The sequence below is a fragment of the Lytechinus variegatus genome, chromosome 13, assembly GCF_018143015.1.
Source record: "Lytechinus variegatus isolate NC3 chromosome 13, Lvar_3.0, whole genome shotgun sequence".
NCBI lineage: Eukaryota > Metazoa > Echinodermata > Echinoidea > Temnopleuroida > Toxopneustidae > Lytechinus > Lytechinus variegatus.
The window spans coordinates 26,119,848-26,147,424 of NC_054752.1; the positions used below are offsets into that span (position 1 = coordinate 26,119,848).

The 27,577-nt window shown below is 37.0% G+C and overlaps 1 protein-coding gene across 1 annotated transcript; it reads left to right on the forward strand.

Moving 5' to 3' along the window:
• Positions 1 to 9,688: 9,688 nt before the first annotated feature.
• Positions 9,689 to 24,822, forward strand: LOC121426447 (ankyrin repeat and zinc finger domain-containing protein 1-like). Its single transcript, XM_041622749.1, has 15 exons — positions 9,689 to 9,841; positions 10,730 to 10,920; positions 11,510 to 11,586; positions 11,844 to 11,940; positions 13,187 to 13,452; positions 14,444 to 14,559; positions 15,279 to 15,377; positions 15,828 to 16,099; positions 16,563 to 16,712; positions 17,397 to 17,606; positions 18,018 to 18,810; positions 20,409 to 20,520; positions 21,311 to 21,409; positions 22,434 to 22,573; positions 23,816 to 24,822. The coding sequence occupies exons 2-15, from the start codon at positions 10,764 to 10,766 to the stop codon at positions 23,922 to 23,924; spliced, it is 2,697 nt and encodes an 898-aa protein (XP_041478683.1). The 5' UTR covers positions 9,689 to 9,841; positions 10,730 to 10,763; the 3' UTR covers positions 23,925 to 24,822.
• Positions 24,823 to 27,577: the final 2,755 nt, after the last annotated feature.

A 27,577-nucleotide genomic window follows, 5' to 3' on the forward strand; every position in this document is an offset into this window, starting at 1 on the left:
TATTATGTCAACATCTATCACAAAATTTGATTTAAAATGAAAATTTCGAAATTTGTGTTCGTCGCTTCGCTTTCTCGCAACTTTTTTTTATTAATTTTATGCGATATGCCATATCTAGTCCCCTCATTTTTTTTTCATTACGCCACAGTTTAGACTTGTTTTGAGATAGCTTCTTGGAAGCAAATACACCAACCTTTAAACCTCAACTGGGTCACAATTCAAAATTTAATGGCTCCCCAAAATTCCAAGAAATATCATCACTTGCAGGGCAAGTTATGTTCTTGGATTTGTGGTCAACTCACTATTTTGAAAACAACCATGAAATAAAATTAAATACAATACACACTTTCCTATACGCCTATCTGCCTATATAGCGATTTGGGGTTGTTTTCTTTAAAATTTTCAACTTTCTCAAATCATTCAAAATCCATAAATGGGTGGAACTAAATTCCAATTCTTTAACCAATCCTCGCCCCTGGGTCAACGCCTAACACGTTTAACTTTGTCTTCTCTAATTGAACTTGATTTTATGTTGCGAAGATAAATTTGGGGCCTGTATAAACATATTCATCCTCTGTATTGTTTTTTTTCTGCTTTCCATGGGGAACAATCCCGCAGCAATTAAACATTTCAATATAATGTTGGTGCTGTTGTTGTTTAATGACCTCTCTAAATTTCACAATGAATCTAATTTATTAGCCTAATTGCTGGATCTGAATATATATGAAAATATATATATTTCTTACCTTTCATGCTGATATTGTTTCCCAGAACTCCAAAAATCAATGACGGTAAATTTACTATTCGTCAGTCTGCTCAAGCAAATAATGATAAATCCGTTATTAATTCCGTGGAGTCTTGTGTCGCTCTAGCTGGCGTGGGATGAATCCGAACCCCGCAGTGCAGCGGGCAATAATCACGTTTTTCCGTAGAATCCTTCCTCCTCGCCAGACTCAAGGCAAACGATTGACAACGATCAAGGGTATGAAAATATGAAAACGGCAGACTCTTGAATGGCCATGATTATCATCAAGAGTTGAACGAGCTCCTGCTGAGAGGGAAACATAACCGGCTGGTGCAATATAGTTGGAGTGAAACGTGAGTTCGCTGGTGTCTCGCATGCTGAGTAGATGGTTCCATTATGGCGGAGGCAGCGAAAAGATGCGAGAGCAGACGACTCTGTCGATCATGATTTTGTTGGGTATCTGTTTCCCGCGTTTTCGGGAAAGATACCTTTCATCATCCTTCGGTGCCTATAGTGAGCCCTCCTTATTTCTCCTGGACAACTGTTGCAGATCTTCGTCTACACTGAATGAATTATGTGAGCATCTCATAATTATGTTCCTTCATTTATTGAATTATGTACAAAAATAAATTCGACAGGAAGTCTGTCATGGAAGCTTGACAGGTTTCAGAGCGATGATGATGATATTCTTTGAAAATAGCAAATAATGACTAGAACTCAATTTTAACCCGCTTAATACATTAAGTTTCTAAACTTATCTACACCCATTATTTTACAGGAGCCTCGCGGCGGGACCTTTTGAGGATTCACCCCCCTCCCCCCCCCACACACACACCTTTTTTTATTAAAAGTTTGCAAAACGGTAAAATTACTACTTTTATATTGTGATTCTTTTTTTCCACCGGGTCACCCCCCCCCCTTCAACGCCTTCCCGGGTGCCCTCTTCCATTTCTCTTCACTTGGCATACAATTATTTCACCTCCATTTATCTCTTTCATTTGGGAATATTGCACAGTGAGACCCGGGTGTGAGACTAATCGTTATGATTAGGGTCCATGACCAACATCGGTGTGCAAAGCAAAAACTGTGGTGTTAACTGGAGTGGTGTACACAGAGGACCACACCAATTATTTCACATCGGTGTTGAATTGACAGTGTTAGTTTAACACCTATAGGACAGTTGTTTTTACAACACCTTTGGTTGTTACATTTACACTCATTTGGAGTTGTATTCAATCTCTAGGGTGTAATTTTAACACATTATGGCGTGGTCTTCTATTAACACCAACTGGTGTCGGTTTTAACACCACATTTTTTACAGTGTGCAAGGAACACACAACATGAAATTATAGGGAAAAGACCTCGATGATGTTTATGTATGACCTCAAATCCAAGTCCATAATAAAAAATCTCCATCATCAGCTACCTTGCAAATTCAGAGGGATATTATTATACCAGATCGAAGACAGATGCTGTCTGGAATCCATTGTTCAATGAGATGGTCGTACTTTTCGGCGCAGCATCATTGGCGGCGGAAGCCAAAATTTTTTGGAGGGGTCCACCTTAAATTTTAGGAGGGGATCGCCAAAAATTTTTGACAAGCAAAACAACACACAAAAAAGGTCATCAACAAAAAATAAAGGGGGGGAACAGGTCCCCCCCCCCCGGTTCCGCCGCCTATGCGCAGCATGGACCTGCAATGGGCGCAGGCCGTCTGGAAAGGGCACAATAATCAGGGGTGGCCCTACATGGGTATAGGGGGATACCCCCATTTTTTTGCAAGTTCTGTTACAGGTTCAGTAAAAAATAGAAACGGGAACAAAGTAGGAACATGGAAGAAAGAAGTAAGAAGAAGGGTGTCAAAAGGAAAAAAAATGTAGTGGTTGTTTAACTCTTAATATTTTATCCTCATTTCGTTATTTTTTAGATGACATTCCCTTTAAGTGGTCCCATCCCCTCCCCGTCAAAATACACTGGCCCCTCGCCAGTATGTAGAAATCCAATCTCCCGTACGTTCTTGCGACAATAAAGTCGAGTAGGGGGCCTATTCTGCACACGTTCAGGAAGTCCCCCCCCCCAAAAAAAAAAGAGTAAACAAATTAATAAATGAATAAAATAAATAAAATAGATAAAATGTATCACTAATTAGACGTAACGATTTTAATTATTATTTCACCTCTTCGAAGGCTATTTATACACATTAAAATGAATGAATAAATAACTTCAAAGTTAAACGTGTCATGGACAAAAGAAAAAGGAGAAGCAAGCGTTTCGATAAAGAGCTCGAAAATCAGAAGGTACAAACCTGAAGAGCATTTGATAGATCATCTGATATGCTATTGATGCAGTGGCGTACCTAGGATTTTCCACAGGTGGGGCAAAATCGTCCGCAAAAAAAATTGACCCCCCCAAAAAAAAAGGTCTTCAACCACAAATAAAGGATTTCGTGCAAACAAACAAAATTGACAACCCCCCCCCCCCCCCAAAAAAAAAAAAAAGGTCCTCAACAGGATATAAAGGATATTTCACAGCAAAAAAAAATTGACAAAGAAAAAAAGGTTCTTCGACTTCTCGTCAGGGGCCAGGGATAGGTTCCTTGCATGGGTTGTGACTCGTCAGGGGGAGCAGTTTGCCCCCCTCCCCCGTAGGTACGGTATAGTGTATTGATGCCATTATTATCTAAAAGCTATTGTATGTTTTCCCTTGAAAGAAGTCTGACATGTACATTGCATATTTAGGCTTGCTGTTGTGATGTTAAAATCAATAATTGCGATGTCCTCTTAATGTTTGGCATATCATGTTGCTAGGGTAACTCTCTTGATAAAAAAAAGCAATTTAAGAAGACACCTCTATGTGGTATAATGCTGTTTCATGAATGTTTCAGGTAAAATGTATATCAGCGCGACCATAATAACGTATTCATCTTTTGGGGTTAGAAAAGGTCACTTAAACTGGTTTTCATACAAATCTCATTTCGTTAGGGAAGATCATAATCCTAAGAATTAGAGCAGTTGATGGACATTTCCCTATAGCTCTTGGGAATGAATTAATTATCAGCTGTGGTGCTTTCATGGTAATTGATATTTTTAAAAAGCATGAGCTATTTTGAATGATTTATTCAAAACGTGAATGATTCAGATGAAATGACATGTGAAGGTATATGGAAAGAGAAAATTGGTATTAAAAAATGTTAAATTTGAAGAGCTGCAGCTGCATTCAACGAATGTTTTTTATCATTTATAGAGTCTATTTTTTAAAGGAGGTATAAAACCAACTTTTTGTTAAAAGGGGTGAGGTGAAGAAATTACCCCTTACTCCTCTCCCAACCATTGCCACCCCCCCCCCCCACTTCTGAGGAGGCGCCATTGATATTCTGTTTCAAAACACATTGATAATTGGGTTTAACGCTTTTTTAAACTCCGGATTAAAATTCAGCCTCGCGGTAATGGACGGGAGTCCCATTTATTGGATGAACTTGGAGGTTATGAGTAATCAAAGCAGGAAGATGCTCCTGGAAAGAAAATCCTCCAAATCTGATATCTTGATAAAGGAGAAGAATCGTCATAATTCAAAGTGATGACAGCCAACCATGCACAGAATTAAGATGTAGTTGGAGAATATCTGATTCGATTAGGAAGACGTTTGAAGGTTATATTTATCGCGAATTGTATTCAGAATGAGGGAAGCTGAAGTAAAAGTCTGAAAAGGGACATCCTTGCACAAGGTAAGGGTGCACAGATTTGGTATAATAAGTTGAATCAATATTGATAGACAATATAATTGTCGCTCAATTTTATAATTACTATAATTGCTATAATAGCATCATCATCATCCTCACTATCCCTCTAGTCGACTATATACGACTACTACTACTACTACTGCTACTATACTACTACTACTACTACTACTACTACTACTACTACTACTACTACTACTACTACTACTACTACTACTACTACTACTACTACTACTACTACTACTACTACTACTATACCACCACCACTACTACTACTACTACTACTATACTACTACTATACTACTACTAATACTACTACTACTACCACTACTTCTACTTCTACTACTACTCACTAGCGTACCTACGGGGGGCAGTCTGACGAGTCATGCAAGGGACGTATCCCTGCCCCCCCCCCCCCCGACGAGCTTGAAGACTTTTTTTTTGCTTGTCAAATTTTTTCTGGTACGAAATCCTATATGTATGGTTGAAGACCTTTTTTTTTGGCTTGTCAATTTTTTTTCTGGTACGAAATCCTATATTTGTGGTTGAAGACCTTTTTTTTTTGCTTGTCAAATTTCCCCCCCCCCCTCCTGTGGCAAATCCTAAGTACGCCACTGCTACTTCTAATACTACTACTACGACTACTACTTCTAATACTACTACTACTGCGGTATTACTACTATCTATCTATCTATCTGTCTCAACCTGTTTTAAATTATGCTGTGACGACCTTTCAAGCGAGGCTTCTACCCACATAGTCTGTTTTAATTTCCGGCTCTCGTTCTAATTCACTGTCATGTTCACGTTTCATTCTGATCAGCAATTCAGGCGTGTTAATGAGTCTAAAATGGTGCAATCCTACACACTTAAAATGTTGGGCAACATTCCGTCCACTGTGTTGAGTGATACAATATATGTTTATACCCAATTACAGGGGCCGCGGAACAATCCTATGGTCATTTTTAAGTTAGTACACGGTTTTGGAAAAAAGTGGGGTGCTGATGCCGCCCCCCCCCCCACGGCCCCTGAGTTATTAGTTTTTATTACCCAATTTGGGCAGATTTTAACGTATTGTGAGGACAGTATCTTGCCCAGGGTTGGTTAAAAGTTGCCCAACTATTTGAAGAAAATAATTATATTACAGCTCGGGTATGGTATTGGACATTCGACCATAATAAACTGTCAATCCTAAAGTAATAGAATTAGTTTTAATATAGTAGATAAATGTATATGAAACCCGGATATAAAGCGATTAGGCCTAATCACAATCAGATTAATAAATTACCAAATGTTTCATTTATCACAATATTGTTTATTTTGCACATATTTTGTTTCAGTCTTCCTTCCTTTGGGCCTTTTCCCTTTCTATCTTTTTTTTTCGTTTTCTCTCCTTTATTCAATATTGAAATTATGAGGGGCGTCGATCCCTCCCCACTGGCGTACAGATGGGGGCTAGGGGCCATGGCCACTAAATGTTTCACGCCAAGAAAAAGAGGGGGAGAAATAAAAAGGAAAGAGTGAAATTTTATACTTTATTCTGATTGTTATTTCAAAATCTATCAACAAATAGATTTAAGGATATGTAAGGCCAGAATGTTTGCTCCCTCAACTCACTCGCTCGCATTTGTTTTTTGTTTAGAACTTCTGTTTCTTTCTCCCACTCAAGGGGAGGGGGTGTGATGGGTGGAATCATTCTGTCTCAACAGGAGAGAATATCAGTGCTTCCAGTGAAGTCCAACCTCTAAACGCTCGAGCTCATGATGTCCGTTGATATATACGTTCTTGATCTTCGAATTGCGGAAAGAGGGTGGGCACATTGCAGACAAATTTCCTGAATGAGACCGTTTCCTTCCTCGGTTCATAAGAGTCTGATTGGTAGTCACACGGGGTTAAACCGTCTCCAAACCGATCAAAAGCTACAGCGTTATTTCTAATGACAGACCATATCAGTTTGGAGTCGGCTTCGTCGGTGTGAATGAGCACCATCAGCTTCTGGGGTTTTCATGATCTGGATTTTTCTTTGTTTGTTTTAGAGTGTTAAACCGAATTGAGGGAAACGTCAGCGCCTGCATACATTGAAATTGGAACAGACACAATTTGATGTTCAGTCATCGGACCCTAAGGAACACCCCCCCCCCCCCGATTTCGTTTTTTTTTCAAGAGTATAGAAGCAGGGTGTAAAAATAGCTTGGCCCCCTTGCGCAAAGGGATGTGAGCTGATAATGACCCCCCCCCTTTTCTATGCTTGTCAGAAAAAAAATAAAAGAGAAGGTTTTGTTATTTCGTGACTAGGCTATAAGGTATCCTGGGTCCGCCACTTGTTTTTGTATTAGTATCATTTTTTTTTGCATTCCAAAGCCCGCTACCTCCACTGGCATGTAGGGCAACAACAAATGTCCTTCACTTCTGTCAGTCCTGGGCCAAGATCTGTACAGTTCTCCATGTGTGCCTTAAGTGTTTTAGTTCTCCCTCTACTGTTCTGCGCCATGTTATCTTGGGCCGCCCCTCTTTCTTCTCCCTTCAGGGGTCCAGTGGAGAGATACATGGGTGACGCTCTCTGGGCATCCATTCTAAGAATATTATGTCCAATCCATTTCCATCGTCTTCTGATCGAGGATTATGGTTTCCATGTTCTCTTGTTTACGTCACGTAGCAGTTCTTCATTCGTAATTTTATTTGGCCAGAAAATTTGAAGAACTTTTCTGAGGCTTTTTGTATGAAAGACTGACAGTTTGTGGAGGTCTTTCTCCGTCATTCTCCAGCACTCAGATCCATACAGTAGGGTGGAGAGGACACAGCTTTGATACAGTCTCAGCTTTGTTCTTGTGTTATATACTGCTGTGATCTTCAGATTTTGTTTAACATTCTAAACGATATATATGCTTTATTCAGACGGTTTCTGATGTCATTTTCTGCCCCACCATCACTTGTGACAACGCTACCAAGGTACTTGAACTCCTCTGCTGTAGAAACGTCGTTCCCATTCACTTGTATTGGTAATGGATTTGTGTTATTCAATGTCATTATCTCTGTTTTGCTTTCGTAGATTTTAAGGCCAACTTGTTGGGTATATTCATTCAGCCGTGTCGTCTTTGTCTGCATATGCTGCAGCAGGTGTGTATGTGAAAATATGGCAAGATCATCGGCATAGTTGAAGTCTTGCAGTTGCAGGGTGGAAAATATGGACTATCTGATACCTCTCGGATGATCTTCGTTAGTTCGGTAGAAGTACCGAAGATAAAAGAACAATTTATAATTATTCACCTGATGTATTGCTGAATGGATCAAACTTCAGATACGTGTTTCTTTTCGATATTAAATCAAAGTAATGAATTAGGTCTACAGACCCAGGGAATGTACATTTTATAATTGGAGATCTAATTCTTTACGTTGAAATTAAGTCACGGGGTCTTGCCTCGTTCACAAGCATTGCTTTTTTTTTTGGGGGGGGGGGGGCAAGCTTCCTCCGTTTCATTACTTTATTATTTCTTAGCTTAGTCAGAGTCGTTGTTTTTGGATTGTTGCATCGAAAAGAAGATCAGTCCTACGTTTTCTCTCTGAATATTGTGTTTATTTTCGTACTTTCATGTTTGGCTGGAAATTGTGTAAATCAATTTAACCCGATGTTTGTTGTATTTTGTTGATAAGAAATAAAGTATATAGATATCCATTAGACAAATTTCTGCATTTTTGATAAATCTTATTCACGGATAAAAAAGGAGTTTATTCATCTTTTTTTATAGGAGCCTGGAGTAATATGAGAAATGTACAAAGAAAATTGTAGGTAAAACATGAATATGAACATAAAGTATACAAAAATGTAGGCCTAAAGTGTATTGATGTTTCACTATCATCACCTTAACATAATAGTGTCCTTCGAGGTTTAATTCCACTGAACTTTCAGTGGATGACGTGCTGATATTAAATGATCCTTAACACAGTGCAACCGCCCTTCCCATGTGATACGCCCAATGAAAGTAAAATTCATGACTTTGGAATTTCTGTAGCCAAGGTCATGAAACACCTAACACACAAAACAGAATTGTATGTTAAAGTCTGTTTTCCCCCAACCTTTTGAATAAATGGGCCAGGAATTTCACGGGTGAATAAGGTTAGGGTAGGCCTATATTATTGCCCCCAAAATTTTCAAGTTCTAAAAAAATGATGACGAACAAAAGAGGGGGTCTGCATGGAACATTTAGGGAAAGATTGAAGAAAGGAGAGATAGGAATTGAGGGTATTGGAAATACAGTGCTTTTTCAGTTGATCAGTAACTGAATGAAAAAAAAAGTTTTTTACGCTCCCTCGCACGAAATTACTCTTACGAGTGCTGCCCCTGAACTTGGCCGTTATGGGGCGGAGCATTGGTAACAGACGATGAATGTGACAGTCTGCATGTCTGCCAAAATCCCATATATTTTTGTTTATATATACAAACATCAGCCCACTGGCGGATCCAGGGTTGGCTAGCCGCGACCCGGCCGTGGCCGTGCCCTCCTTTTAAAGGGGAAGTTCACCCTGAAGAAAACTTTGTTGCAAAAATAGCAGAAAAAATAGTAAAAAATATTGGTGAAGGTTTGAGGAAAATCCGTTAAAGAGTAAGAAAGTTATTAGAGTTCAAAGTTTTGGATTTGTGACGTCATAAACGAGCAGATGCCCCATGTGTTATGTAATATAAAATGCATGAATTTCATATTTTGCATGGTTCCTGAAGACTTAATTTTGTTTTCTATTCATGATTGGGTGTGAAATAATTTGTCTATTGATATACAAAAGGTACAGTGAAAACCATTTTCAATTTTCTGAGAAAATGACATTTCATTGATTTTTTACCATTCTCTATGTAGGAATGCTGCTCGCATATGACGTCACAAATCAAATAATTGAAATTCTAATAACTTTTTAATTATTTGATGAATTTTTCTCAAACCTTCGGCAATATTTTTTATTATTTTTTCTGCTATTTTTACAATAAAGTTTTTGTCAGGGTGAACTTCCCCTTTAAGAGCTTCGCAATTCAAATTCGACATGTAAAAATGCCGTGAAAACAGAAGTGTGCCCCCCTCTTGAAAGTGAAGACACGTATGTAAGAAAGTAACAAAAATATATGACTTAGAAATAACAAAAAATTTAAGCCCCCATTAGATGGAAAACTGGGTTTCAGTGAGTTGCGTAATTATAGTAAGCTATATTTAGTCCATGTCACCGTAAAACCGTTGTGTGGCACAAGGTATTCAGTGAACTGACTGAGGCTGAGCTGAGAATAGTCGGGGACCAATAGATTAATTCATAATTAAGGCTTGGAATCGCCTACAACTCAGCTTTACGGGGTGCTTCATCTTTCAGAGAATTTTGAATTTGTAAGTATCACATTCACATCCCTTTAACTCCTAATTTCTGTCGCCTCAGTTTCCAGATGGAATTGTATTGTCCCACGTGCTACATTTTGTGTGAGTGAATTTTGTGTACATGGGGTCTGCTTTGCAACATGTTAATCTTGTTTGTCATAAATTGTGACACAAAGCTTGCTTGTATTCAGTATATAAAATGTTAAAAACTACCTTTTTAGCACTCTTGTAAATAAAAAAAACAATCTTCAAGTTAAGTCTTCTAAAAAATGATTATGGAGGCCGATATATTTTTGGTTACAAAACTTTGATAATCAATAATGATATTTGAAAGAATTTATTAAATTAAAATTTAAATGTGTGTTGTTTACTGCGTGACTGCATAGATCTACATGTAGATTCTCAGGGTGGTTGCAGTGAACAAGTGGTGTTATATCATAACCTTGTTCATTGAATCACTCATCCTACGAACGACATTATGGCTTATGCATTGAATGAGTGGTGTACCCCATGATCTATTTTGGGCATGTTTTAATTCATAACAAGCTACAGATTAAAATAAAATGTGTACTTTGCGGAGCTCGGAGGAACTCATTTCGTTTCGTTTATTTCCATTTTCAACAATTACAGTTTGTTTTGTACATTTTGACATATGAATAACAAAACATATTTCAAGTATCCCTGTACAAAAATTATATTCAAGATTATTACATATCAGGTTGGAAATGGAGGAGGCTGCTAAAAAGCGGAGCATGTAGAGTGCAGCCTCCTAATAACTTGTAGAATGCAGCTTCCTAATTTCAATTGCTGCTGTAATCATGCTCTGTAATAACAAAATAAAGTGATCTGAATTTAACCTTTTCATCTTGATAAACGCCATTATTTTCTTGACTTCTCCAGGTTCTAGACAAAGACAAGTTGTACAAGTGGAGGCATGGAGATGCCTAAAAGACAGAGCAGTTGTCTTTTAACAGACAAGAGCAATGCCTGGAAGTATTTAGCTGGTATCAAACTATCATCACTCCAACCAAACGTGGTGGCAGAGGAGTTTTATGAAGAGCCAGAGACCATTGTTGGTGTCGAAAATAATGGTACGTTGAGTCAAAGTCAATTTTCAGATTCATTTATTGAATATAAATCAATCCAAGTCTCTTGAAATCCTTAGCCTCAGATGCCCTTTCACTAGCCTTTGATGATTTTTGTGCCCTGTTAATTTTTACGTTTATGGGAATATAAACATGTACCCTTTTGAAAAGTGGCCTTGCACTAGAGAGATTGAAATTCAAGGCTTGTGGTTTATCATTTTTCCATTCGTAGTCATGACCTGCACTTCAAAGTTTAATAAAAGTATCGTAATATATCCGCAATAGAATATTAAGCTGTTGATGAGAAAAAGAGAGAGAAGGGGTACATATATCAAAATGAAACAAAGCTCAATTCATACAAAGGAAAAGCAATTTTGTTACAAATTGTATTGTGAGTCTTTGCGACAGAATCAAATCTTATTTGCCCCCTCTCTCTCTTCACATACAGAAGTTTTATTTTTTTAATCTACAGGAATCTGATTGTCATTTGTTCTACCCCAGGTACCACATTCTAGCTTTTTCTTTGAAGAGAATCTAATACTCAATTATTTATTGATTTTAATGCATATCAATACTTTTTTCTATCTAACAACAGAGCCTGAAGTTTACACAGTTTCCAGTACCATGTCATGTTCCCTGTGTGATTGCACATTCGAGGACAGACACCAACAGGTAAATATTTGCATTCTTAAATTGCATTGGAATTTCTTTTCCTGTTTCAAACAATTCCTTCTACAACCTTCTGATGTACATCATTTTGTTATAGATGCACCTTGCATACAGAGAGAAATATAGAAATAAAGCAAATGCAGAGAAGTATGCATTACAATAACCAGTGGCAGATTAGATTATCTAAGATGTAGGCCAACTGATTTGACTTATTAAACATTGAATAATAACCAGCTACCACTTATTGGTTCCATTTCCAGAAAGCTCATTATCGTCTTGACTGGCATCGGTTTAACTTGAAGCAGAGGATGTCTGGGCTGAAGTCACTCTCGGAAGAGGCTTTTTCTCAGAGGGCAGGTAAGAAAAAAAAAACATGAAACTTCTCTTGATTATGGCAAGACAAAAGCGACTCAGCAATTCAGTCACTTCCATATCTTAGAAAGAAAAGTCGTGAACCACAACAGAGGCTTCACTTTCCACATCACAAATGCTGAGAAATTAGTTTGTTCCATGATAAATGTACCACCAATATTTATTACCATGAAAGGCTTATTTTTCCTGTGACATTAATATTGCATGGGGTGCAAGTGAATATTTTAAAAAATTGTGAAATATTCAACTGATCGATCCTGATGAAAATCAAAGCTGGATGGAACTAGAGAAGAAAGATACAATAACTTATGACAAGCAAAGTTTGATTCTGAAAAAAGGCATCTTAAATTCTAACAAAGAGTCATTTGACTGTTGAGTCTTCTTCTGCTGCTGTTAACTTCGCAGGTTTATGAAGAATATTTTAATTTTCATTGTTCTGAATAATTATCATTTGCATGAAAAATGAAATTTAAATAAATCGTCTAAGGATGGGTTGTTTTAGGAATCTTAGTTTTCTTGCCATGGTTCTAATCAATTTGTTATCCTTTACTCTCACACTCTAACATCACAAATACAATTTTTCTACACCTGGGCCCTGATGCATAAAAGTTACCATTATGGTAACTTTGCCATCCAGTGGTAACAACCATGGTAAGGATGATCAACAGCCAATCAGAATCAAGGATTTCAGGGAAGGTGCCATTGGATGGCAAAGTTACCATAGAGTTACCATAGAGTTACCATGATGGTAACTTTATGCAACAGGGCCCTGGGTAGAGAGTGGCAAATGTAGATGAACACATTCTTTTTCATTCCTTAGATGATCTGTCCAGTATCTCTGGCAGCGGTGACTCTTCCTCATCGTCATCAGACGAAGACATAATGGTAACTTTATGCAACGGGGCCCTGGGTAGAGAGTGGCAAATGTAGATAAACACATTCTTTTTCATTCCTTAGATGATCTGTCCAGTATCTCTGGCAGCGGTGACTCATCCTCATCATCATCAGACGAAGACATAATGGTAACTTTATGCAACGGGGCCCTGGGTAGAGAGTGGCAAATGTAGATAAACACATTCTTTTTCATTCCTTAGATGATCTGTCCAGTATCTCTGGCAGCGGTGACTCTTCCTCATCATCATCAGACGAAGACACAATGGTAACTTTATGCAACAGGGCCCTGGGTAGAGAGTGGCAAATGTAGATAAACACATTCTTTTTCATTCCTTAGATGATCTGTCCAGTATCTCTGGCAGCGGTGACTCTTCCTCATCGTCATCGGACGAAGACATGGACATGTCTCCCATCTCACGAACCTCTCGTCAAGTCCAAAGAAGGAGAAAGAAGGGGAGTTCTATCCACAAGTATGACAGCGACGACGACGGGGTGGATGGAGGGAAGGAAGGAGGAAACGGTAGACGATGTCCAAGAATCTATTTTGATAACGATGACGGAGAGGTGGTGTCTGTTTATCGCTGCATCATCCATGGGAAGAGGGTTAGTCATGGGGGTCACATTTGCTCCTGCGACAATTGCTCTGGGCATCATTTTGTCTAAGATGTAGGGTTAGGGTTACATTAGGGTTTCAGGTTAGGTTTAGGGTAGGGTATAGTGATTAACCCAGGGGTGCAGTTGGTCATTCCATTAGTGTGTGGAATTTAGAGCGAAGCAATTGTCGCCAGAGCTAATGTCGTGGAACCGCGTAAGGAAGGCCATTTTCACAAACTGTAATATGTCCAAATGTTTTGATAACCTATTATATGCAATGTCGGTCATTTTCACAAATTGTCATAAGTGTACTGGTAATTGTTTGGATAACCCATAAATATATGTGCATGTAATGGTTTTTTTTCACAAATGTTAGAGGTCTAACCTTTTTTGTTAGGTAAAGTAGATATGCATCTAGGAGCTATTTTCAAAAGCTGATATAAATTTATTTTTTTTATCACCCATAGAAATTGCGTTTTATAGAGTATTAGCACACATATTCCTATTCCTATGAGCTTTGGAAAGGAGTCATCATGTAATGATGTCTTGGCAAAGCGATCTAATTAATGTACCAGTTACATTGTATATCGTCGGCCTTATGCCAAAAGGGCCTTAACCCGATTTTAGGGGTTCTGAATATTTTATAATAAATTTAACATATTTCATGTAAAACTTATAACTTAACACGTTTATCGAAATTGGCTTCAAAAGCAAAAAAACGACCACAAACTTTTGATTATTAGAGAGGCCAAAACCTTTATAAACGCCATTATCTCGGAATGGCCAAAAGCAGTTAAGGCCCTTTTGGCATAAGGCCGACGATATATTGTTATATGTTGTAAGGCTTGATGCTGTATATCCTAATAGTTGGGGTTTTTTTTGGGAGGTGGGGCTTATCATAGGCTCTCCTGAGCCTTTTGAGCAACTCAGATTTTTAAGTAATGGGATATGAGCTAGCAAAATATGAAATAATTCTTAATTTCTTTTTAAATGTTTATAGGAAGCACCAAGCAATCACACAGAGCTGATATCCAGGGCGCTTGGTTTATTGACCAATCAGAAGTGGGCTATCATAATGACTGGTGGTGGCCATTTTGCTGCTGCAGTGTATGATGGGTAAATTATTTCACTCTATTATCATTTTTATTTTAATTATTATTTACTTATTTGATCAAATTATTATTAAAATTTGTAATATGTAGTACAAAACATAAATGACTTTTGCATGGCATGAACAAACTCAGCAGAATAAACAGCACTGCATTCTGGTCAGGGTGGTAAAAACATAAATAGCTTTTCCTTGTAGTCATATAACCTCCACATATAGCACTGCATACAAATATCAAACATAGATGCTTATTAACAGATGTAAATTTCAATGATGTCATATTTTGTACAAGGAATTAATCCTACCGGCGTCCCGTTGCATAAAAGTTACTATTATGGTAACTTTGCCATCGAATGGTAACTACCATGGTAACGCTGATCAACAGCCAATCAAAATCAAGTATTCAATGCAAGTTACCATTGCATGGCAAAGTTACCATAAAGGTAATTTTATGCAACGGGGCCCAGGTACCCATTCACCCCATCAAGGTTGAGTGCAGCAAAATGAGGATAAATTTCTTGCTGAAAAAAAAAAACACATCCCGGGCTTGAATATAAACCCAATACCCTCTGTTGGAAAGACAAGACAAGATCAGACCACAATGCCCTCACAGTTAAATGTCATCTTTACCTATATACAGTAAATGAAATATTTGACAGAAAGGCAGTTTTCACTGAAATATCAGCAGTTGATTGATTTTACTTTGAATTTTCTTACCTTTTGACAGACCTGATGTCATCGTTCACAAGACCTTTCATAGGTACACTGTGCGTGCCAAGAGAGGAACTGTCCAGTCTGTGAAAGACGCACAGGGAAGTGCTGCAAAGTGAGTATAGATGGGGGTTGTCCAAGACTTAATCTTCTTATAATATTTGAGTTTTAAAAAGTCACCATTATCTGAGATGAGCAAAGACTTGAATTGGTATTTGATCAATGTGCGTAGATGTCGGACACGGATGAAGAGGAGGTCACTTAGTATTTTGAAAATGTTTCTTTGAAGAAGAATGTACTTCATTTATTTCACACAGAACTGCCACCCTGAAAAAAAAGTATTTTAAATGCTGAAAATCAGTATATACTGCTGAGGAAATCAGTATTTCAAAAAAAGATATCATAGGACACTGAACACATAAAACTGACACTTTAGAAAACAGTACTTTGGATGAAACCATCAGTATTTTTTTTTTTTTGGGGGGGGGTACTAATAACTGAAAATCAGTACTACTTAGCAGCTCTATTTACAAGTATATGTCTAATGGCTTTGTTTTCTTTGTAGATCAGCAGGAGCTTCCATCAGAAGGCACAACGAAGCGGCCTTGAACCAAGAAGTCCAGGACCTTCTGGCATCCTGGAAGGACCACTTGGACGCCTGCACCAGGATCTTCCTCAGAGTACCCCCCTATAACAGGACCATGTTCTACGGAGGCAAGTGCCCTGCCCTCATGAAGGGGGACGACAGGGTGGTCACCATCCCCTTCGCCACCCGTAGGGCAACCTTCAAGGAACTCAAGAGGGTGTGGGAGGTCCTGGCTACTGTTGAGTGTCATGGTACGTTTTTCATAGCAATGAATTGGTAACGCAACATTCGCTCCTGCAATAGCCTATATTCAGGTTAATGTGTGGATTTCCGAGAGCTATTGTTGCAGGAACATATGTCATGGACTCAATGAATTCTTAACCTGCAAGCCAACATTCTTTTAGGTAGCATTGATAAGTAGTGTACCTTTCACCTTGCCAAGTGTCTCTCTGTGAGGAAAGTAATGTCACTCTGTAATAAAGTAGGGAAATTAAATGAATTGGTTATTAGAGTTTGGAAGTATTGTAGGAAATTTATTTTTCTATCATCATTTATTCACAGGAACTATAGTAATGTGTAGACAGGAGTGCAAGAAGGAGAAGGAAAAGAGGGAAAGGAGCAAGAGGAGGAGAAATAGATGCATTACTTCAATTATCAAAATTGGTTATGACACAATTTATCAGGTTTTGATCCTTGAACTGCTTTGATTAACAGGTAGTGTTCCTGATGTTTCAGTCATCATGGCCAGCCCCAAGGAAAAGAAGGAGTGGAAGAAGGGGAAGAAACCTTCCAAAAGTCAAGAGAAAGAAGATGGAGAATCGCTTGAGGTCATCTTGAGTCGATTAGAGGAACAGTCTCTAGAAGGTTAGGAAACATTCGTATTTATCTTCTTTATGTGCTTCCGCCCATTGTAGGTGTGATTTCCATGGGCATAGAACAGCCACGGTGTAGTGATTCTGACTCTCGCCTTGTAAAAAAAAATAAAAGTCATTTATTTGAATCTTAGTGCGACTTAGCATCCTTCAGCAAGGCATGAATCCACACTTTGCCACTCTCCACCCAGGTGCTAAGTGGGTACAAAGATAGGATGTGAAATTTATTGTGATTTGTCCAGTATTGTTTGTGGCTCAATGGCGACTAGCTGAAGTACTCCCCGGGAAGTGGAGAATGTGCCAACATTGTGTTCTGGAATGACTGATGGAATCTGATGACAGGTGTAATTATAAATATAAATCAAAAGATACATGTATGTACAATGTATGGCTTAAGTGCTTTTATAAGCAACCAGATTTTTTCTGGTTGCCTATCCATTCATCCATCAGTCCCATTGTCTTTCTCATGATGATTGAAGAACCGTTTGATTGATCAGTTTCAAACTTGGTCCAAGTATGCCCATAGCAATGACAATGATCTGATTAGTTTTGGGGCAATCAAAATAATGATCTTTATTTATGTAACATGTCCTACTTAACAATCAAATATTTGATATCCTCCGGTATGTAAACCCTTAATCATATACACTCATTTTCAATACTATCGTGCCTGTAGATGAACACAAAGAGGGACAGTTAGACAACTCCACCAGTCTGAAATTGAAGGAGAACAAAATTAACGAGGAGGAAGAGGCAGGAGATTTTGACCTTGTGGAGGAAGTTGTTGTCACTTCAACCGATCACCTCAAAGATTATGACGTAGCTTCTAAGAAACAGAGGAAGAGAAAGAAGAAAAAGAAACCTGAAAGACATATACCACAAAAAGGTAGGCCTACATCAGTAGTACAAATGAAACGTAATCTCCAAAGTCATGGTGAAGCTGCTCAATGGCTTTATGGGGGCAGGAGGTCACAATTGTATTTATGTAAATAATCTCTTTATGGTGTTCCAAAACGATGTGAGGGTTTAATTTATCATGAATGAAAATGGGTATGACGATGATCTGATTAGATGTCTGGGTCACAGTGTAAAAGAGGTCATTAGATGGCTGGGTCACAGTGTAAAAGAGGTCAGAGAGGTTTTTTGATAATTGTAGAAGATCAGATATGGAATAGATTTAGTTGAAAATCTGTCTAGTTTCAGTTTTATATTGTACAAACCTAACAGTGATTTCCAGATCTAGTTAAAATCTGAACCTACTCAACATTAAATTTCAGCTTTCCCTTTTGTTTTCCAGATAAAGAGGAAGAGAACTTGACCATTGAACTCTACACAATATGCCGGACATGCGACACAGAAAAGCTTGAAGAAATTCTTCAGAAGATTCATCAGCATTTCAGTACTACCCCTTCCAGCAACTCTAAAAACCTTCCCAGGAAAAACCTTGGCCAGGAAAAGACCAAAGGGGAGAAGGTGTCACCTGATAACCTTGATCAAAGTCCAGGTGTTGGCTGTGAAGATAACTGCAGTATATCCAGGGAAATACAGAATAGACTGCCACCTGACAATGACAACCTGCATCCGGATATTGGCAATAAAAGAAGTATACCGCCCTCTGATGCCGTTGATAACTCTTGTCAAAGTTCTAGTAGTGGCACTCTTGAACACAGTCATAACAATATCTCAGGGAACAAGAACTCAGTAGAGTGTGGATCGAATCTTCCAGAGTCTTTGGACAATCCTGGGGACCGTGTCATGAAAGTTGTCCAAACTAAGACACAAGAAAACACAGATAGAGTGGATGCTGTCGAAGGAACATCATCCAGACCGGACCTTTGTGAGGAATCCAACACCGATGCTACCAACATGCCGAAACAACCTGAACAACTTCCTGAAGGCAATCCTGGAGGAGGGGAAGACAAAGCAGCGAGAGATGCAGAGGATAAAGACAAACATTGCCCTGGCGTCCTCAGGTTCTTAAACAAATCCCTCGATGACCTGGGTTATACCTTTCTACATGTCGCTGCAGAAGATGGCCAGTGCGATATCATCTACCATCTCATGGAGTTTGGTGCTGACCCTGGTGTCAAGTAAGCAAGATAATTTTATGTTCTAGAACATCTTCTTTATTAGCTTGTTTTACGAATGCAAATGGAAGGCTGAATGTTCAACATTCGTACCGTTATACATGTACCATCGAAAATGTACCAGCTTGATAGGTGACATCTAAATATGTTTCAATTCATTGCATTCAGTAAATAAATGCAGATGCAATATGCATAGGGTCTACTGGCTTTTGAATCACTGATTTTTATTTCAATAATTCCTACATCATTTTCATGGACTAACGTAGGAATACATTTATGATTTGTATTTTGGCTAACTTAGAGGTGTTGTACAACAGAAATAGTGAATATTCATATTGGTATAATGGTATGACATTTTGCATTCGGTGAAAGAGACACTCTATCCAACAGGGCTATGCCTCGTTGAATAGAGCATCTTTCTTTTATCTCATGAAAACAAGTACTATTGCACTCCTGCCTATTCGGTATTACTAAGAGTAGTCATGTAGTAATTGTTATTATGAACCATATCAGACATCTGAGCAGGGCAACTTTGAAACATTGTTGCCTGCGTAAGACTGGGATCAAATGGCCGGTCAATTTATTGCCTGCTCAGGAAAGTCAATGAGAAAATGCATGGAAATGTAGCAGGCAATAAAAAGTTGCGCTAACATCCGGGTATTGTAAACGTTTTTGCACGTGTCCTTGAACCGCGCAGTGCTATACATCATAATGGTAATCAAGTTAAGACAACTCTGGATACTGCGTCCCTAGGCCAGGAACGCGTCATTTCAATTACGTCACAATGCTAAAGTTCAGAGGCCCAGTCTGCTCAACATGATAAACTAGATTCTCATTCTAAAAATTTAAAATATCAAAATTTTAACGATTTTTGCTCCAGATGCCTGATTTTAATAATAGCAATATTGACTGGCATGGGGGCGAAAGGACATATATAGCCCTCACTAAATTGATATCACCCTTGTCTGCGACTCGAGCGATATAAATCTAGTTTAGGCCATATATGTTGTATCACCACGAGGCCAGTCAATATTGCTTTATTATTATTATTGTGATGTTCAATGATGAATATTACTTTGCTGGTTTTGGGAAGATTGAAAATTTGAGATTTGAACACGAAGAAACAGATATATATTTTTTGTTGTTTGAATTAAACATTAGGTAGTGGTTCAAGCAAGAAATCTGTCATAAATTTGACCTCCAAAGATGACTCATTATAAAGTGATTGCGATCAGCCTGACCTTTATGAAAAGACCATTTATGTATAAAGACCTAAATATTAGTTTCGATTTGATAAATTTCTCCATTAATGCATTAATAAAACAACCTGTCACTAAAGACCACATCTCTTGTCTTTGGAAAGTTTTATGACAAGTTGACAGTATATAGAGATGCTCATCACTTACTGTATAATAATTATTATTCGTCTTTGCTTTGTCTTCGGTACATAACAGTACAGTGAGGTATATTGATTTTTTAAAAAGCTGATTATTTGTTTAATATTGACAAGTTGTAAGTGGAATACATCACTTAAAGTCATGTATATAGTGTTTAGCATTGAGTAATTATCACATATGTGATTATTTTTTTTTCGTATTCAGAAACAAGAAAGGAAAGCCAGCATATGGATGTTCCTTTGATAAGAAGACACGAGAAACGTTCAGAAGATTTCGATCCGATCACCCCGACCGGTACGACTATGACAGAGCTCAGGTAAAATAAAGGAAGAAAAACAAAACTGACCCATGAATCCCAAACACAGGGAAACCTAAGGCAGAGCTGCCAAGTAGTACGGATTTTCAGCATTTAGTACTGAAAAATGAGAAGAATACTAATGGTTTCATGCAAAATACTGATTTCTCAAGTTTCAGTTTATGTATTGTCCTTCTTTGAAAATACTGATTTCCTCGCCAAAATACTGATTTTCAGCTTTAAAAATACTGAAATGTTCCTGTTCAGGTTGGCAGCTCTGCTAAGGATTAATTAGCAGAACATAGAGGGAGATCCCAGGAAAACTAGGTTTTGAATGAGGCCTGTAGTCACTTTTAACAAAAACGGTGATAAATGCTTGATGTTGAGAACACTTTTTACATATCTCAACCAGTGAGTGGGCTCAGTTGGTAGAGCATCTGTCTCACACCTGAAAGGTTGGGAGTTGAAAAGTTGGTCACGTCGGACCAAAAGACGTTAAAAGATTGGAGTTGCTGCTATCTTGTTTAGCACTCAACAATTAAAGGAATAGAGCAATGTTGATCTGGCACTGCCAGGTAATTGCCGGGCCCACAATAAATTGGGTAAAATTAATTTTCGGAGGATATCTATTTTTTATTTCTATTCAACACAATAAAACAAGGAGCGATGTATTATGAAATGCATGAATTGTTTGTCAGTTTTCATGGATCTTTATACTGTTAATACCTTGAAGAAAAAAAATGAAAGTACCATGGACTGATCTCTTTGTATTTTCTTATTTTTCCAAATCATTTTTTTTTTTAATTTTCAGATTCCAGTTCCTCTCACAGAAGAGCAGGAAAGAGAAAAATCAGCAAAACAGTCAGAGCGAAAGAGGAATGCGAGGAAAGCAAAGCGTTTAAAAGAAAAGGTATGTCATTCAGTCTTTGCTCAATCTTAGAATATCTACTCCTTCATTTCCCATTGTTACATGTGGTACAGATTGAATATACTTAGATGCCACTTTTCAGACTTAAATCTAAGTCTGAATTCAGATTTTTAAGCGTATTTAGCTGCCAAAACAAAACCTAGGAAAGGGGTAATTCTCGATGGCTTTCAGACCTTTTAATCAAGCCATCGTAACACAGAGCTGCCAAGTAGTACAGATTTTCAGTATTTAGTACTGGAGAATAAGAAGAATACTGAAGGTTTCATGCAAAATACTGATTTCTAAAGTTTGCGTTTTATGTGTTGTCTTATGGTATTTCATTGAAAATACTGATATCATCATCAAAATACTGATTTTCAGCTTTAAAAATACTGAAATGTTCTTTTTCAGGTTGGCAGCTCTGGTAACATCCCTGATTTTAACTTGAAAACATCATAATTCTGTTCGTGAAGTAGCCTACCCTGGGGAGATTAGGTGATGGTGACACTGGCGTATCCAGGGGGGGGGTCAGGAGAGCCATAATAAAAATTTGTAATGTAAATATACCGCTTTTTCCCAAGTGTGCCTCCTCCCCATTTGAAAGTGAGGCTTTTCAAATTTTCCGCGGAAGAAATGACCTCCAATTTTAGGGGAAAAACTTCTTTATTTTTTCATGAATGAAAATATAAGGGGATTTTTTTTATTATAATGTCAGCTGATGTAGTATGAGATGGAGATTACAACTCTGGATAAAGATAGTTTGAGTTCTGAGCTGAGCAACCATCCTGTTACTGAAAGCTTGCAACTGACAAACTGATTTTAGGAAGGAAAATTACCTTAAAAATTAAAAAAAATGAGTATGGAAAACTGCCTCACATCTCACTGCCTCTAACTGTAACCCAATAATTCCACAAACATAGGGAATGCTGTTTCCATACAAAAAATTAATGTCGAAAATTCTAATTGTTTGTTTTTAAATTGAGAATTTCAACCAATCACTTTGAATATATATTCATATCAACTTTAGGAGCAGAAGGAAGTGAAAGAAGCAGAGAGGAAAGAGAATGAGAAGAAAGAATGGTATGCAAAGCTGAGCGATAGAGAGAAGCGAGCACTCGCTGCTGAGAAGAGATTTGCTCAACAGGTCTCTTCAACATCTGATATGCAGTGAGTATTGAAACAACTTTGGTGGTATTTACAAAGTATAGTTTAACCCATTGTCTGCTGTAACTGGTTGGTCTCTGTACCAAGTATAAGGGAATCGCAGGATTCAGTACTTGATGGGATAATATCCCTTTCATGAATTCACAATCAAATAGCCCAGGTTGAATGTGGATGAGAATAATTTATTTCTTTCACCATTTTTCCATATGTATACCCTTAATTTTAAAACATTTTGTATTTATGTATATACTGAGTATTATAATACAAGTCTTTATCAAGTAAAATTGTGTAAGAAAATTACAGAATTTTTATTTGCCTGTTATATTCATTTACAAACTGCCTATGGTAATAATAATGATAATAAGGATTGGTGATGATGATAATGATAATAATAATAATAATATAATTATAACAACAAGAACAATAATAATTACTCCTACTACTTATGATATGATACTAATATGTTGATAATATTATGAATAGTAACAATAATAATATGACCTTTAAACGTCAATTCCATTCTGTAGAGTGGTCAAGGCTCATAGATTAAGCTGATCATTCTGAGGTGTTCAATTATTGTTTTAGTGGCCAAAACATGGAGTAGGGTGTGCGTAGCACTTTTTAACCAAAAGATATGAATATCATGAATATTGGATAGGATGGATAGTTAAGAAGTACATAGAAAGGCCTTGACAAAGTATTTGAATCAGTGGGATGGTGTTTTTTTTAAAGCACATGTCCATGTTAAAGGTAAAAACCAGTAGCTGCAGCAAACAATTTTTTCATGAGAAAGTCTTTTAAATCAAGGTTACCGTAATTGTCAAGATCTTATCATACATATATTGATGTAAACTTATCTTTGTAAAATCATGAAATCTTTGCTCAAAATCGATAATTCTGATGATAACTTACACAGAAAAGCATATGTGGGACAGTGTTAGAAAAATACCTGACATTTTCATGGAATTCTATCCTTATTTTGCTCATTCTCAGCATTTTACGCATTTTCTTCCAGAGATATTTGGGACATATTTTTTGTTTATGCATACAAACATGTCGGCGGTAATTTCATAGGATTCTGTTCAAACTCATTTTGAGGTCATTATCACTACTGGTATTTATCTTTTAAAAAATTATAAGACAAGATCCATCTACATGTTTTTAAGATACGGTATGTATTTGCAAAAGGGTGAATAGGACTCTTGTGATAAACACATTTTTTTCTCCAATTTATTTTTGCATCAGGCGATGCTGGAGCTGTGGTTCTTCTCTTGCTGGAAAAACTCCTTTTTCGTACATGGATTTCAAGTTCTGCTCTATGCCTTGCCTGAAGAAACACAAGCAACAGCCCTAGCTTTGTAACTAACAACTCAATCCTTGTTGCTGCTGGTGCATATTTATCAGCATCTGCAGCTCTGCCTTTTCGTCATATTTACCTTTAACTTTTAGCTACCTGTGCCGTTTAGAGCCTACCATACACTGAGCAATCCAACAGATTTGCATTAACTTTTTAGCATGTTGGTGTTGCTGTAGTTAGCGTAATCTTGCAGGTTTGCTGGATTAGGTAATAAAGCCAACCTTAAACAACAATGATCTCCTAGAAATCCCATTTAACCCTATCTAGGTCATATGGCCAGGGGATCTCGGCCGTCAAATGCGCGATCATGCCAAAAATTGGCATTCAGGTTGCCTGGGACATAATCTACAAAATTGTCGAGTATTTTATCTCATGCAAATTGCCATTAAGTGATTATGCTGATTAGTGAGCAAAATCATACTTTTTCCTCTTTTTCCCTAAATTAAACTTAAAATGTTCTAATTTTTGGCATAGAAACTCTTTGTGGTATTCTTAGCAAATGTATGTGAATAAAATAGTGATATCAGATCAAGTTCTTATGCATTTTTTTTGCAATTTCTTGTGTATTTCATTGTAATCTTTTTCATTGTTTTACTGATAAACTTTGTCGGGGACTCTTTTTAAATCATAAACATCATAAAATAAGTCCGTTTAGACCTGCCAAACTAAAAATAATCTTACATTTATGATTTTGGGGTGAAAACAAAATGTTGTTTAATTTCGTAACCACATACCCGGGCGTCGCAAAATTGGTTTTAAAAGATGCACAAGACTTGAAAGTAAAAGTCAGCGAGCTAGATATAATTAAACAAGATTATATTAAGAGCACATGATACAATTCTCAACAGTAACCTCAAGTTCCCGGATATAGTCCATGCTGTTTACTTGTGTGACCCAAAAGTACAAAAAATTAGCATTTCAGGGGCATTATTTTATTAATTACAGCAAACTTATGATTTTACGCATAAATTAGCATAATTAATCAAACATGAGTTTTTTGCAGAATTTGATGTTATAGTTTTGTAGATAATGCCATGGGTAACACATGTGCCAATTTTCGTCGCGATCGCGCGATCGACGGCCGAGATCATAAGGGGGGGCTGAATCAGCCCCCCCCCAGTCTTCTTAGGCGTCGAAATAGCCCAGTCTATTTAGGGTTAAGACATACCTTTTTCCTCAATAATTAATATTTTCCTTTTTATCTTGAATATTGTATAGTAATCATTGCAAATATTAAATGTTTCCTACTTTTGTACGCGCTATGGTACTTTTTGTTTTTAGCGCCTCTAAATACCCATTATTATTATTATTATTAACCATAAATTTGTTTGCTTGACTTCAGGGTCAGTTTGTAAAAATGGGTACAAATTGTATTATTATATTGAATCATATTCTTAAATTGTATTCAGATTGTATGTTAGTCAATGTTTTTGTACAATGAAAAGTGCAATTCATGAGCATGCTGATCATTTGATGATGTTTTGTATCATTTGTTTTCAGGACCACACAAACATATATTGTTAGAGAACATATTTATTCCAACTGTTGTAGATTCCTATTACTATCATGGCGATATATTTTTTTTCCTTGATTAAGATCAAGTGTCTGTTACCCAAAGCCTAACACTTGAGCATAGGATTGATTTTTACAATTGATTACATTCATCATTATGTGAAATCACGGCACTGTCTTACAAACAGTTACGATTGATCCAGTCAATCTCGACTCTATGGAAAACCATCCATTCCATATTTTTTTCTACTGGAAATTTGCACAATCTCCTTTAATAAACAAAGAGAAGCACACTGAATTGTCAAGAAAACAATGAATGTATGAATATGCATCATATCTACAAAATGATTTAGATAAACATGCATTTTAGATGTTGATGTTGTTGGCTTTCCATAGTTGTGTTTTATGGGATCAACCGCAACTCTTTGTAAGACGGGACCCAGTTATATGAATCAAAGATGTATGGTCAATCAGTACTGTGTTGCAGGCCCTAAGTGCCTGTAGCCATAAGCATAACTGAAGAATATGTTCTGTTGATATACAGTATTAGTAGTAGCAGTAGTAGAAGAATAGTCAATAACTATTTAAATTTAGTCAATAACAAAGCTAATGGGCTAATGGATAAAATCCTTTTGTGTAGTCATGAGCAAACTAAGTGAGTTTACTTATTCTACATTTATTTACCACTCGTGGGATGGAACGCCCTACCAGCAAATGCAGATTTTCGTAGGGGTCCAATCTAAGGGATAATTGAAGTGGTTTATGTAGGTTTATTTTCAACTTCTCTGTATAAGTGCCTGTGAAACCAAATGATGTAATACCCTATTTTCATGAGAATGTAGAACTTAAAATGAGTTCAGAAATAATTTATTATTCAATTACGAGACATTAATTGTCGTGAATTATTGTTTATTTAATGCAATAAAGACTTTCAAAAATGTATTAAAAATTGATTACCTTGTGTTGTGCATTTTTTTCATTGACGTCATGGAATATTGATGATCAGAATAAAAGAATTCAATTACAAATTATAGGAGTATATTTTCTTTCGAAAACATGCAAACAACTTACAGATCTAAGATTATTTTAATATGCTATATATCTTTTTTTTGTTTTGTGGGGATTTGAAGTGGGGGACATAGTTGTTATATAAACCATATCCATCGTAACATAACAACTCATATCGCATTTTCACAGAATAATAATTTGGTCTGATATATAGTGAGTAACACATACTGAAGGATCATGTTACTTTTGCACTTTCATTAAGAAAGATTTGACATAGGACATTAAAGTATTGAAACTAAATAGGCCCTACCATGATAGTGTGAGAACATGGACCATGGTGAGAACAAAGTCGTCTCGCTTCATTTTGGTTCAAACTTCATTGTTTGTCTGAATAATAAATATTACTGTTATATCCCATAAAATGTTTCATCTTCCACCAACGCCCACCCCCCCCCCCCCCTTTGAATTGGAAACTGGGCAGTGGTATACAAAAAATTCTCTGCCAATCAAACACAAAACAAATACAAACCAAGCAAAAGAAAATACACTGGCTATATCATATGTTTTCTCCTATTACTATGTATTATTATTATCATAATTATATTGTTATTACCATCACAATAATTATTAATTTTATCAATATTGTTCTTTCTTAATATTGTTATTTAGTATTAGTAGTAGTTCATTTTATTACATTGTAATCATTATTACAATGCAACTTGTAAAGTGTTCTAATGTTTATATGTTCTTTTTTTCTTTCATTTCACCCTTTGATACCACGAGAGGGCTAGAGTCTTGAGTTCCAAACATTTTCAACTTTACCTTTTCAACAAAAATTTTCAATTCAACCAGTACTGTGTACGTAGACTCCTGGAGCTTGTGGAGCTTTTTTTTTGTATCAAGTAGTTTTTATTGACAACTTCAATTCATAAAATACATATAACAAATAGAAGTTTGATGTCTTTACAAATTGATAAATACCTTGACAACTCGTAAATTTAACACTTTTTTCCTTAAGTGTTACAATAAAACACAATGTCAGGCATCTTCCATCCCAGTTAGGATTTCCAGTTACCTAAAAGGTTCCAGTTAGGATTTCCAGTACCCAACTGGTTCGTGTTAGAAATTTC

What these genes read in the sequence shown, in the direction of transcription:
- LOC121426447 (XM_041622749.1), top strand. Translation starts at nt 10,764, where the DNA reads ATGGAGATGCCTAAAAGACAGAGCAGTTGTCTTTTAACAGACAAGAGC. An exon ending in GGCTTTTTCTCAGAGGGCAG is followed by an intron (nt 11,941 to 13,186) that starts GTAAGAAAAAAA and finishes TTCATTCCTTAG; the next exon opens with ATGATCTGTCCAGTATCTCT. An exon ending in GCATCATCCATGGGAAGAGG is followed by an intron (nt 13,453 to 14,443) that starts GTTAGTCATGGG and finishes AAATGTTTATAG; the next exon opens with GAAGCACCAAGCAATCACAC.